At 36.0% G+C, this 14,625-nt stretch overlaps 2 protein-coding genes across 6 annotated transcripts in view; one reads left to right on the plus strand and one right to left on the minus strand.

The window, feature by feature from the left end:
* ZC2HC1A (zinc finger C2HC-type containing 1A) overlaps nt 1-14,625 on the plus strand; it is a 209,084-nt gene that overhangs the window by 69,995 nt on the left and 124,464 nt on the right. For 2 of the 4 annotated variants that reach the window (XR_011570619.1, XR_011570618.1), the window contains exon 9: nt 1-14,625. This exon is cut by the window's left edge and continues 12,720 nt beyond it; it is cut by the window's right edge and continues 41,634 nt beyond it. The gene's annotated coding sequence lies outside the window, so the exon portion shown is untranslated. The other 2 variants (XR_011570620.1, XR_011570621.1) reach the window with 2 other exon arrangements.
* Nucleotides 1-14,625, minus strand: part of IL7 (interleukin 7) — a 60,263-nt gene that overhangs the window by 3,291 nt on the left and 42,347 nt on the right. Inside the window, exons 3-5 of one of the 2 annotated variants that reach the window (XM_019974069.2) lie at nt 5,900-5,980; nt 4,731-4,862; nt 1,139-1,192 (exon numbers count right to left, since the gene is read on the minus strand). In XM_019974069.2, coding sequence (XP_019829628.1) covers nt 1,139-1,192; nt 4,731-4,862; nt 5,900-5,980 — 267 coding nt within the window. The remainder of the gene's footprint in view (nt 1-1,138; nt 1,193-4,730; nt 4,863-5,899; nt 5,981-14,625) is intronic. The other variant, XM_070802734.1, reaches the window with a different exon arrangement.

Consider the following 14,625-nt stretch of genomic DNA (forward strand, 5'->3'; position numbering starts at 1 on the left):
TCTAATAGAATGTGTGTACATATAGAGTATTCATGTACTATTACACATATTATACAGTATATAGTGTATGGGCTTCCCTGGTGGCTCAGTGGTAAAGAATCTGCCTGCCAATGCAGGAGACCTGAGTTCAGTTCCTGGGTGAAGAAGATCCCCTGCAGATCCCATGGACAGAGGAGACTGGCAGACAACTTAGCAACAAAACAACAACACTAATATATTGTATAATCTATATGAGTAAAAGGGTCCTCATTTTTAATATGTATTTCTTTACTAAGCTAGCTCTCTTTATTTGTATCTTGTTTTCTAGTTTATTTTCTTCTATATAGTTTGGTCATGTCCTTTGCCTATTACCTATTGAGGTTTTAATTTTCTTTTTTAAAAAATCAATGCTCTGACATTTTCCTTAGCTTCTTTAATTTTAAAATAGTGGTTTTTAAAAATGCAGTTTAAAGAGGTCCAATTTCTAAGTGGTATCTCATTTCTCCTTTTACCAATATTATAATGACTATTTTCAAAACCAACCATATAAAAGGAAACAATTCAAAGAGAAACATTCAGAAATTGTTGAGCAAAAAGCTGATAGAAAAGATGTTTGCCTTCACATTGGCCTCTGCCAATTTGCATGGTCTCCAGCCCATGCATGCGCGTGTGCTCAGTTACTCAGTTGTGTCTGACTCTTGCAACCTCAGGGGCTGTGGCCTGCCAGGCTCCTCTGTCATGGGATTCTTCAGGCAAGAACACTAGAGTGGGGCTGCCATGCCCTTTTCCAGGGGATCTTCCTGACCCAGGGATTGAACCCGCGTTTCATATCTCCTGCATTGGCAGGCAGGTTCTTTACCACTAATGTCACCTAAGAAGCCCCCTCATGCCTGTAAACAGTACCAAACTACTAAAATGACATAGAACATGGAATTGGGAAGAGAGGTGCACACTGGCTCCAGCCCACCACCCAAAGGTTACAGAGGGCTGCTTTGGGGAAAGGCCTAGCCTTACAGCCCTTCTGATCTGTTTATTTTGAAAGCTTGTCATGTATGAGGACTTCTGCTTTGTTGTTTCCTAAACAGGGCTGAGGTTTATCAGGATGCTGTAGTTATTTCAAGCTGTTGAAGGCAAACATCTGGAGGGTGCAATAACTTACCAAATTCTTAGTGGGTTGAGCTTCACTCAGGGAAGGTGGTTTTCTTCCTTTACCCTTAAAAACAAAGTCATATTTATAATATTGATTATTAATCCTTTATTACTCCTTCCATTATTATAACTGCTAAATTTCATATTACCTTCAGCTCATCTAATCTACTTGAGAATCTAAATTGTTAGTATGGCAGAATACTAATTTCATTTAGAAATATTATCAAATATCAAGGAAAAGGGAGAAACAAGAAAGGTTAGGTTAGTCCTCCAAATAACCTGGAGTATTTTGCAGATGTGTCCTGCTGCTGCTGCTGCTAAGTCACTTCAGTCGTGTCCGACTCTGTGCGACCCCATAGACGGCAGCCCACCAGGCTCCCCCGTCCCTGGGATTCTCCAGGCAAGAATACTGGAGTGGGTTGCCATTTCCTTCTCCAATGCATGAAAGTGAAAAGTGAAAGTGAAGTCACTCAGTCATGTCTAACTCTTAGCGACCCCATGGACTGCAGCCCACCAGGCTCCTCGGTCCATGGGATTTTCCAGGCAAGAGTACTGGAGTGGGGTGCCATTGCCTTCTCCAGCAGATATGTCCAGCACTGTGTTAATTGCTGTGAGATCTGAAAAACAAACATGGAAGGGTATACTAACAGACAAAACTAGAATTTCAGACAAAACTAGAAAACAGACAAAACATGAAAATGATATTGCACTAAGTTGTTAAATCCTAACCGTGAATTTTATTAAACTTTACCCGTCAGAAGCAAGATGAAATACACAACAGTAAAAAGCTTGTAGTATGCCTGACTCAAGAAGAAAATTCAATGTGGTTAACCATCTTTAACATCTTGTCTTCTCATTACAAGAAAAAGGTGAATTATATCAGTTAATTTTGTAACCATTTTAATATCAAGATTTAAATTTTCACGTTATTTCTCCCTCTAAAATTAGTTGATTTTGGAACATGGCGATCCATGCAAAGTTCCTCAGGTGAGAGAAAGAATTACAAACATACAGCATACCTATGACCTTTAACCCTTCCTGTTCCAAGAGGTGATATTGCTAGTTTGCTCTGCAGTCTTTTCAGTTAAGCCCTGACTTGAAACTTATACTCAACATAAGGCATTACTAAGCAATTGCATTTGTAAGCAACATGAAGTGAACTTCCTATTCCTGATAAGATAGTACAGTAATACTTCTGTATTTGTAGGGGGATTGGTTCTGGGACGTGGGTGGATACCAAAATCCAAGGACAGATGCTCAAGTTCCTTATATAAAATAGCAATTAATTTGCATATAACCAGGCACATCCTCCTGTAGACTTTAAATCGTCTCCAGATTACTTATAATACCTAATACAGTGTAAATGCTGTGTAAGTAGTTGTAAACACAATGTAGATGTTGCATAAATAGTTGTAAATGTGGCTCAAGTTTTGCTTTTTGGAAGTTTATGGAATTTTTTTTGAATATTTTTGATCCACAGTTGGTTGAATAAGAGAATGCAGAACCAATGGATATGACGGGCTGACCGTACTTTTTTTTTATGTCATCCTCCTCATTTTTTTGTTTTTTAAGTATAGAATAATTGCTTTACAGTGTTGTATCAGTTTCTGCCAAACAATGTGAATCAGTCATAATTTTATATATATATATATATATATATATATATATATATCCCCTCCCTCAGAAGCCTCCCTATCCCTTCCCATCCCACCCTTCTAAGTCATCACAGAGTGCCAGACTTGGGCTCCCTGTGTTGTATCGAAGCTTTCCACTAATTACCAGTTTTACACATGATAGTGTGTATATATATATATCAATGCTACTTTCTCAATTAGTCCTTCCCTCTCCTTCTCCCGCTGACTGTACTTTAAATCATTATAAATAAGGATTAAGAGCTGAAATATAAGCGCTTCATGAATCTTAAACTTTGCCTTGAAGGATGTATAGATAGAACACACAAACACACACACAAGTCGCTCAGTCGTGTCCGACTCTTTGCGACCCCATGGATTGTAGTCCACCAGGCTCCTTGGTCCATAGGATTTTCCAGGCATGAATACTGGAGTGGGTTGCCGTTTCCTTCTCCAGTAGATAGAACAGGAGAGATCAAATGTGTAGAAAACAGAAGAAATTCTATATAAGAAATTAACATGAGTAAGGGGACAAGATTGGAAATAAACTTGACAAAAACACCACCAGAAGGAGGCTGGCTTGCATGAAATAAATAACCATTACAATAAATGAAGTAGTACAACTTATTAAGGTCCAACATGAATTTTCATCACTGTCTGTAGGGCTCAAGGACAGTCCTGCCATTTTACCTTCCGTGGGCAACTACTAGTATTAATTTTTTTTTAAACAATTCTTTTTCTATCATAAAAGTGCTAAATTTTTTTTAATATATAAGAAATATTTTGACTTTATACGGCAGCTGGTAAAATTCTTAAAGAGAGAGTAAAGTAATAATAGTAATAATAAAAACTCATTGAAGCTTTTTAGTACTAAGCAGCCTTCCCAGATGGCTCAGTGGTAAAGAATCCACCTGCAATGCAGGGGGTACAGGTTTGATCCCTGGGTCAGGAAGACCCCTTAGAGGAGGAAATGGCAACCCACTCTAGTGTTCTTGACAGGATCATCCCATGGATAGAGGAGCCTGGCAGGCAACAGTGCATGGGGTTGCAAAGAGCTGGACATGACTGAGCTTGCATGCATGCATGCTATATGCATTATATCATTTAACACTTAACCTTTTCAGCATCCTATAATGTAGATACTATATTTTTCTCCACTTTGCAGGTGAAGAAATTGTTGTCTTAGTCCCAAGATAATGTCTTCCAAATTTTGTTTTATTGGTTATATTTCATAACTGCTAGTAGAGAAGTAGAAAAAATTAGCCCTGTACTTATCAAAATTATTCAGGCAAAAAAACTGAAAATTGTTGGACATAAATACACTGAAAGTTTATATAAAAATATATTTGTTAAATATTTGATTAATTTTTATAGGTTCTGAGTTCTTACAAATGTGTACATAAATGGATTGAAATTAAGATATTTTAGAAATAAAAATTTACCATCCTCATCCAACTTATCACCCTAGCCTCCTTGAAAGTTACTATGGCAATGTGAAGTGAAAGCTGCTCAGTTGTGTCTGATCTTTGCGACTCAATGAATTATGCAGTCCATGGAATTCTCTGGGCCAGAATACTGGAGTGGGTAGCCTATCCCTTCTCTAGTGGATCTTCCCAGCCCAGGAATTGAACTGGGGTCCCCTGAATTGAAGGCAGATTCTTTACCAACTGAACTATGAGGGAAGCCCATGGCAATATTATTTATTATTTTCTTTCATTTATTTGTTTTCCTTTTTTGTTGCCCTTTTTTATTTTTAGTCCCCTTTTATAAATGATTTCTTTGCCCTAGCCAAAAGAGGAATAGGTATGTTACAAGTTGAAATTTTCCTCTTCTAGAATTGAGTAAATGCATTTTAGTTTTCTTATAAGCACTTAGATTTCTCTGCTAATGCTTATGATCATCAGAGAATAATAGTATCCTATCACAGGAGGAGTTTATATTCTGGTTCAAAGTAAATAGTCCTCAGCTTACCTTGCTGGTGCAGTTCAGCAGTGTTAATGTGCCCTGTGAAACTGTTGATAGGTGAAGCTTGAAATCGTCACTGATATTCATTTTAAGGAATTGCCTCAACTTTCGAGAAGCACGATTCAAAAATGAAGCTTCCTATTATAGAAAAAACATCAGAAGGGCTGTGGTTCAAATAAAATATTAAGAAGTAATAAGCTTTTCTAAAGAGCCTAAAGCCAGAACTGTATTGCTAAATAATGCCCCACCTCCACCCCACTTTTCTTCTATTCCAGTTAATCACATGACTGATGAGCAACTAAACTGAAACTGTTTAGCTTCCAGGTGACAGCCTAAAGTGCCTAGAACTCAGTTTAATGATTATGTGACTTTTTAAATTCTCTTTTCTTTGTTATGTATGATCTTATCACTTATAAGTGAGCACATAACAAGTTTATTCAGTTTTAAACAAGATAACTAAAGGAGAGTGCTTCTGAAAGCAGCAATAAGAAAAGGTATGTGTGATTTTTATTATTATTATCTTTGCCCCTTTGGAGATATGGATGAATAACTGGCAATAATAAAGGGCCTATTTTCCTAAAACAAGTGTTTCAGATGCTTAATGTAAGGAGTTTTTTTTAGGAATTTATGGATACACTCAAATGCCATAAGGTTAACTCAGTTATTGTGAGTTTCAAAAAGACTTGAATAGCACGCTAGTTTCTGAAGAAAGAGATGACACAAACTTTTATTCAAAATTCTGTATATTGTAACATTATACCAAATAGAGGAGGTAATGATTTGAAGATAAGAAAATATTGAAAGAAAAAATTTTTAAATGTGTACAACTAAATTATGCCCATTAATTATGTGTGTGTGTGTATGCAAGCAATCATTCTGACAAGCATTTCCCTGAATAAATGTTTCAGAACTGAGATGTGTATGTTTGAATTCAGCAGTTCTACTGTTTTCAAGGTGAAAATGAAATGCTAAAATTGAAAGGAATATTTATCAAATAAGCATAGGGCAATTTGTAAAATAAAAGTATAAAAGACCACAGTATAACAATATATCAATGGCAATTGTCAGGTTAGAACCAAAAGACTATGTCAATAATCAATATAATAAACAGATACAAGAAATATAAACTATGATATCAAGCTCAAATGACATAAACTCCAAATAATTATCATTACCTTATTATCATCACATGAATGTTTTTTAAAAAAGTTAGGTTCGTTATTCAGGCAATTGCTATCAAAGTTTATCATGTTGTCCTGTAATAAATAATATAAAATAATATGGTTAAACTGGGGACCTTTCTAGTATGTTGTAATTATAAAAATAACAATGTTATAATATTTGGTATTTATATGTGCATTTTTAGGAAAACATCCTAGCTCAGCTGACTAGGCAGGAAGAATAGTTTTCTATAATTGAAGAATAAACAAATATATACACAAACCCTTAAAAAGAGCTTCCCTAGACTCCATAGTTTAACTCAAGAAATGAGAGAAACTGGTTCTTGGGAGGGGGTAATGAAAGTATGTATTTTAGTAGTTCTACTATATAGGAGTTGTATATGGGAGAAGGGAATGGCAACCCACTCCAGTATTCTTGCCTGGAGGATTCCATGGACAGGGGAGCCTGGCGGGCTGCAGTCCATGGGGTCGAAAGGAGTCTTTCACTATATAGGAAACACTATAAATTTTGAAATCACTAAGTTGAGATTCATTTAAGCAGTTATTTGGTCCAGTTTCCTGACACAAACAGCAACAAAAGGAATTAAGAATGATTTACTTGAGAGAGTAAAGTTGAAATTCATTCTACAGCATTTTAAACAAACCACTTGGGGATGTTTGAGGTAGAATTTTGCTGTGAAAAAGTGAGATTGAATGTGTGTATTGTCATGTAGGATTGGGAAGGCAGACTGGCACATTCTCATTTTTCTTATCTAAGAATTTCTTATCTTTTGAAGGTGGGGATTACCTGAATCCAGAATATAGTTGACATATTAGAATTTCCTAAGGATTCAGATTCTTTATGCACAGGATTGGACTAGCTCTGTCCAGCAAACTAGCAATTCCATGATAATCAAAGCTTCTATCAAGGAATCTTAGCCTATGTGTTGTCATCAAAGAAACAGACAAAAAGTGGGGTAATGGCAGGATTTAATCATGGGCTTCTAATCTTCATCTGCCTCTCAGAAAAATATGCATTAGTCTTCTCACCTGTGAAAAGCATAAATAGTCTCTGGCTTTATCCTGAATTTAAATGTATTTATTATCTGTTTTACCTGCAAGAATTATACAGCCTGAACATGTAATCATTCATTTAACCCTTCAGCACTTCCTACAGGTCAGTGTGCAAGGCTCTCTGTCAAGCTTAATGGGAAAACAAAGTTCCATTTTCTTGTGCCATTTGATATAAACGGCAGATGCTGCATCCTTTGACACTTGTACATCATTTCTTATGTTTGTAAAAGTATGCTTATATAAACAAGATTTGTTAGCACCAACCATCCTAGTCATACTGAAAATATCTCAAGTGCAAATAGATACATTTTTCTATAACTATGCTCATGTCACTGCAGATGGTGATTGCAGCCATGAAATTAAAAGATGCTTACTCCTTGGAAGGAAGGTTATGTCCAACCTAGATAGCATATTCAAAAGCAGAGACATTACTATGCCAACAAAGGTCTGTCTAGTCAAGGCTATGGTTTTTCCTGTGGTCATGTATGGATGTGAGAGTTGGACTGTGAAGAAGACTGAGCACCGAAGAATTGATGCTTTTGAACTGTGGTGTTGGAAAAGACTCTTGAGAGTCCCTTGGTCTAAAAGGAGATCCAACCAGTCCATTCTGAAGGAGATCAGCCCCGGGTGTTCTTTGGAAGGAATGATGGTAAAGCTGAAACTCCACTTTGGCCACCTCATGTGAAGAGTTGACTCATTGGAAAAGACTCTGATGCTGGGAGGGATTGGGGGCAGGAGGAGAAGGGGACGACAGAGGATGAGATGGCTGGATGGCATCACTGACTCGATGGACGTGCGTCTGAGTGAACCCCGGGAGTTGGTAATGGACAGGGAGGCCTGGCGTGCTGCGATTCATGGGGTCGCAAAGAGTCAGACACAACTGAGCAACTGAACTGAACTGATGCTCATGTTGCCACTATATTAATACACATTCCTGAAAAGATAGTGGAGAATTAATGTTCTCTAACGTTCTCTCACTTTCTTATTGACTTATATTTAACCTCAAGAAGGACAATAAATCATTCATACATTTCTCTCTGATAAGACATGCATTTTGTTTTTGCCATGTTATTGTTGTTGTTTAATTGCTAAGTCACCTCCAACTCTTTCACGACCCCATGGACTGTAGCCTGCCAGGGCCCTCTATCCATAGGATTTCCCAGGAAAGAATACTGGAGTGGGTTGCCATCTCCTTCTCCAGGGGATCTTCTGACCTAGGGATTGAATCTACATCTCCTGCATTGGCATGCAGATTCTTTACCACTGAACCACCTGGGAAAGCCTTGTTTTTGCCATGCAGTGCCTCAAAAAAAAAAAAAAAAAAGGATTAAAAAATATGAAACCAATCTGTGTGACATTTTTCAATTTACCAAAAATTATAATATGGAATAGTACCTATTTCTTGGAGCATTTTAATAAATTGCGTGAGACATGAATATTTGAAAAGCCATATTGGTTAAGCCACTGCTCCAGGTATTAAACAAGACTCATTTTTGGCAGATACAGAAAGGTAATGTTGTACCAGGTGATTTGTTTGCCAAATGTGTGCTTCAGTAGATAAAACTGTTACTTAAAAGGTTGACATAAAAGGCTGACTCCTATAGAAGTTGCAATTATAACTGAACAGTTAACTTTAGTTTGCATTTTATGAATAAATTTAACATAAACATAAGTGAGTAACAACTACAGTTGCTTTCTGCAATTGTTTTCATTTAGCCCGTATGAAAAAGATGGTTCAGACTAAGATTTATAGAATCATGGAGTTGGAAAGAAGCTTATACATCCATCTTTTGATTTAGAAAATAGCAGAATTACTTTATCAGTAGTAGTTTATTAAAGGGATCTTGACATATTTGAATAGTCATATTTATTATGAAAATGAAAGGTAAGAGACAATCCAGGATCACCTGGACTCTGAACTCAGTATTCTCCAGTAAAAACATTATGTTATCTACGTTGTTTCTAAAATACCTAATGTCCTTTCCATTTGTAGAATTACATCTTCTTTCATTGCAGCATAGTTTTCTTCTATCTTGGAAAATTTTCTATTGCATTCATAGCAGTCCCTTCTTCAAAAACACTAACTTCTTACAAAATTGATTTCTATTTCACTTTTTCTTTTATATATTTTCCTTGATTTTTTTCCCCAAGATTCACTTTTGTGTGGTTTTTGCCAACATACCTTTGATGTGCCTGTTCTAATTGGACACTCATGGTCACATGTGCTCTAAGTGAACTACTGTCCATTTACAGCTTATAAATGATTCTCATCAGCAGCTACATAACTGATGGCTCCCTCCTTTCTATTCTTCTATTTTGTAGATATGGGATTAAGGATTGGGGTTTTGACATAGAAAAGAAAGATTTAGTCTTATGGCTTACTACTCTTTGAAAATGAACTTGGTGTCCCTACAGAAATATTCTTCCATTTCTGATTATCACTATTACAACCCACTCATGGTCCAAAATCTTATGACATAAAAAGATTCATTTGGAGGACCCTTTGAAAAGTTAAACTTCTTTTAAATGAAATTTGTAATCTGTATGAAATTTGAAAAGGTCTATATTGTTCTTGGAATCCTATTTCAAATGTTACAGGTTTTACCATTAGTCAGGTAGTTTATCAGATTATAGTAAGAATTGGTAGTTAATTCCTGGCTTAAATGAAAAATCATTCATTTATTCTTCAATCAACTACTTGTTGAACATCTACCATGTACCTTATAGTAACTGGGTATAGAACTATGATCAAGATTACAGATGGTTCCTTCTTTTAAGAAATTTACCTTCTGGTGTTAAAGACAGACATCAATCCAATAACCACAATCAAATCTCAAGTTGATAATTGTTGTAAATAAAAAGTATAAGCTACCATGAAAGCCTATAAAGAATTTTATTTAGGAACTTCAGTGAAGACTTCCCTAAGAAAGGAACACATCACCTGAGATCTGAAGCATGAGTAAACTAGAGAAAAAGAAAATAGAGGAGGTGAAAAGATATAGAAAACAGCATTTATGGCTTCAGGTAAATGAGATGGAACAATGGCAAATATGCTGCTGGATGAAAGAGTAGGAAAGCTAGTATATAGCTGAGAAAGCAAGAGAAATCACTGGTTCCATATGAAACAAAATCTAGAGGATACCAGGTTATGCAGGGACTTAAGAACATGTTAAGGAGCCTTGCCTTGATCCTCAAATTAATAATTAATGGATAAATACTTTTTTGAAGGATCATGTTAATACCCGCATGATAAATGGTTTGGAAGTGTTCAAGAAGGTAATAGGAGGCTATTATAGTCAGTGCTTGAAATAATAGTTTATTGGATTCGGTGGTAGGAAAGAATGTAGTGATAGTTAAATTGACTCGAGAAATATATATAAAGAAAATTAAAACATGATTTGAGAATTAAAGTTAATGGAGACTGACAGACCAGGGATGATTCCTTGGTCTCTGGTGTGTGCAACAGAATATACTGTATTGTCATTCACTGAGATAGGTAGATAGTAGAAGAGATGGTGTGAGTAAAATGTTTGCTTTTAAATAGATCAAGTTGACATTCAGAGATCCAAGAGCATACACAGAGAAGCCAAAAAGTTGGAAAAATAGGGGAATAGATAGTTTTAAGAAGGTGGTGATCCATAATGTACAATGCCAACCAAGAGGTCAAGTACATGGTCTTGTGGAAAATCTATGCCCATAAAAAAAGCAAAACGAAATTAGAAAAACAAAACCTAGCCTGCTGTGGTTTTTATGAGTCTAACCTATCTGGGGTAAGAGAAATACTCAATATCAGTCCTTGCTCCATATCCTTTCTCACATAAGTTGGTAGGCACTAAGAAGCACTAGTAGAGTTTACAGTTCAGGAGCACAGACACATCAAAAGACTGAGACTTAATTGACGGACTATAAAATGCTTCCCTTCCCATCTCCCCACTTTAAAGCTGGCTTGAAACTAAACATTAAAAAAATGAAGATCCTGGCATCTGGTCCCATCCTTCATGGCAAATAGATGGGAAAAATTTGGAAACTGGCAGACTATTTTCTTGGGCTCCAAAATCACTAGACATGGTCACTGCAGCCATGAAATTAAAAGATACTTGCTTCTTGAAGAAAAGCTATGACAAACCTAGACAACATATTAAAAAGCAGATATCACCTTGCTGACAAAGGTCCATATATGGTTTTTCCAGTAGTCCTGTATGGATGTGAGAATTGGACCATAAAGAAGGCTGAGCACTGAAGAATTGACGTTTTTGAACTGTGGTTCTAGAGAAGACTTGAGAGTCCCTTGAACCACAAGTAGATCAAATCCTAAAGGAAATCAACCCCTGAATATTAATTGGAAAGACTGATGCTGAGGCTGAAGCTCCAATACTTTGGGCACCTAATACAAAGAGCCGACTCATTGGAAAAGACCCTGATGTTGGGAAAGATTGAGGGCAATATGAGAAGGGGCCAGCCCAGGATGAGATGGTTGGATGGCATAGTTGACTGAATGGACATGAGTTTGAGCAAACTCCGGGAAAAAGTAAAGAACAGGGGAGCCTGGTGTGCTGCAGTCCATGGGGTCACAAAGAGTTGGACACAGCTGAGTGACAGAACAGCAATAACAAAGCAGTTCAGCCATCAATAACCTTACAAAACTAAAGCACCAGGCCCCGATGGGTTTGCTGATTATTTCTATCAAACATTTAAGGAGGAAATCATAGCTATTTTCTATATCTTTCAGAAGACAGAAGCAGAGTGAATACTTCTTATTTTGTTCTATGAGACCAGGCTTGCCCTAATACCAAAATCAAATGAAGATAAGACAAGAATAGAAAATCACACATCAATATATCTTATGAAAATAGACGCAAAAATCCTCAACAAAATATAGGAAATTAAATCTGACAATGTATACAATAATTATACACCATAACCAAGTGATATTTACCCATACATGCAAGACAGGTTCAACAGTCAAAAAATCAATGAATGTAATCCATCCCTTTAACAGGGTAAAAAAGAAAAATGATCAAATTATAAATAGCAGGAAAAAACAATTGAAAAACTCAACACCCATTCATTTATAAAAACCTCAGTAAGCAAGGACTAGGGGGAAGCTTCCTTAACTTGATAAAAAAGCATCTACAAAATCCTATTGCTATTTAAAAAAAAATCCTATTGCTAATATATACTTAATGGTGAGAAACTCAGAACTTTCCTATAACTAGAAACAAGGAAAAGATGTCCCTCTCATCATTGCTGATCAATACTATATCAAAAATCTTAGATGATTTGATAAGGAACAAAAATGAAATAAATGATTTACAAAGTAGGAAGGATGAAATATAACTGTCCTTTTTACTATATGACATCTTAATTTACTTAGACAATCCTAAGGAATCAACAGGAAAAAAAACAAAAACAACAACCCTCCTGGAACTAATAAATGATTATGTGAAGTTGCAGTATACAAAGTAAGACAAAAGCTAATAGTTTTCCTCCATACCAGCAATGAACAAAAGTAATTTGAAGTTAAAAACACAACAGTGTTTACAGTACTTAGGTATAAATCTAATGAAATATATACAAGATCTTTATGAAGAAAACTACACAACTCTGGTGAAAGATCAAAGGAGACTTAAATAAATGGAAAAATCATCCATGTTCATGGATTGGAAGACAACCTTGTCAAGATGTTTGTTATCCCAGCTTGACCTATGGATTTATCATAAACTCAATCTCAGCAAGTTATTATGTGAATATCAACAAACTGATTCTAAAACTTATATGGAGGGGCAAACGATCTAGAATAGCCAACTCGATTTGGAAAGAGAAGATTAAGTCATAGAACTGACTCAAAAACTATAGCAAAAACCTGACTGAAAAACTATAGCAATCAGGATTGTGTGACAGTGGCAAAAGAATAGACAAATAGATCTATTTGCAACACAACAGAGAGCCCAAAATAAACCCACAAACTCAGTCAACTGATCTTTGGTAAAGGAGTAAAGAAAATACAGTGGAACAAAGTCCCTTCAAGGGTGCTGGGACTGGATATCCACATGCAAAACAATTTAAACAGACCTTATACTCTTCACAGAATAACTCAAAATGGATCACAGTCCCAAGTCTAAAATACATAACAATAAATTCTAGAAGATAACATAGGGGAAATCTAGGTGATCTTGGGTAAAGCTTTGACTTTTTATATAAAATTCCAAAGGCATGATTCTTGAAGGATATAACTGATAATCTATACTTCACTAAATTTAAAACTTCAAAACACAAACACATACATATATATATACATATGTATATTTCCCCTGATTGTAATAATTATAGTAGCACTATTCCTATCCACATATATGGATAGGTGTGTGATAAAGTATATATTATATATATGTAGTATATAATATATAAAAAATAATATACATGATAGCATCACTATCCATATCCATACCATAATATACTTTTTATATAGTACAAACACATGCACACACAAACACTTGTCTTTGAAAACAAAATTGGGGAAATAAACATTTTATAGGGACTTGTTTACAGAGACAAGTGGGGTACCAACAGAAAATTAACATGCTGTCATTTAATGGCTGCATCTGTGATTAGTCTTGCATGCACAGTATCTGATTTCTTAAGAATTTAAATGTTTTAAAATATCATTTAATATCAGCATTCCAGCCAGAGGTTATTTTAGCCAGACAAGGTGAATACCAAGATAGGAGTGTAACATTCTCTTGCCACTTAGGAGCCCATAAGGTGGCCCAGTATACACTGAAACCATAGATTCCTGCCTTAGCTCTATTAAACCACAGACATTTTAAAAACTGAGTCATAACTGACATATAACATTAGGTTTAAGCATTCAATAATTAGATATTTGTGTATACTGCAAAACGATCACCACTATAAGTCTAGTTCAGTAAGTTTAACATCCATCACTGCTGCTGCTAAGTCTCTTCAGTCATGTCCGACTGTGCGACCCCATAGACGGCAGCCCACCAGGCTCCGCCGTCCCTGGGATTCTCCAGGCAAGAACACTGGAGTGGGTTGCCATTCCTTCTCCAATGCATGAAAGTGAAAAGTGAAAGTGAAGTCGCTCAGTTGTGTCCGAGTCTTTGCGACCCCATGGACTGCAGCCTACCAGGCTCCTCCATCCATGGGATTTTCCAGGCAAGAGTACTGGAGTGGGTTGCCATTGCTTTCTCTGAATATCCATCACTACATATAGTTAAAATGTTTTCTCCTATGATGAGAACTCTTGAGATTTACTCTGTTAGCAATTTTCAAAATATATATACAGTATTAATAACTATAGTCACTATGCTGTAGATTACATTCCCAAGATTGAAGTCTCAGTTTTATGGGATAATTCTGCTTTATACCAGAATGACAGCTTGTTTGCTTAGCTCCCCCTTGCATTCTTAAAAGTCTTCCAGTTTGGGCAATAAAGTTTTTTCTCACCCTACTTGTATTATGGTATTTTGATTTTGGTTGGCATGATATAGCTTTCCGATCTGTTGGCTTTTTAAATTATTTTGAACATAAAAATATTTTTATGTCATCTATATTGCTTACATGTCATTATTCAAACAATACTAAAATGTATAATGAAAAACTTTCCAATTTTTCTCCACTGCCCCCACTAGAATCACCTCCCCAAG

This window comes from Bos indicus, chromosome 14 (assembly GCF_029378745.1).
Source record: "Bos indicus isolate NIAB-ARS_2022 breed Sahiwal x Tharparkar chromosome 14, NIAB-ARS_B.indTharparkar_mat_pri_1.0, whole genome shotgun sequence".
Taxonomy (NCBI): Eukaryota; Metazoa; Chordata; class Mammalia; order Artiodactyla; family Bovidae; genus Bos; species Bos indicus.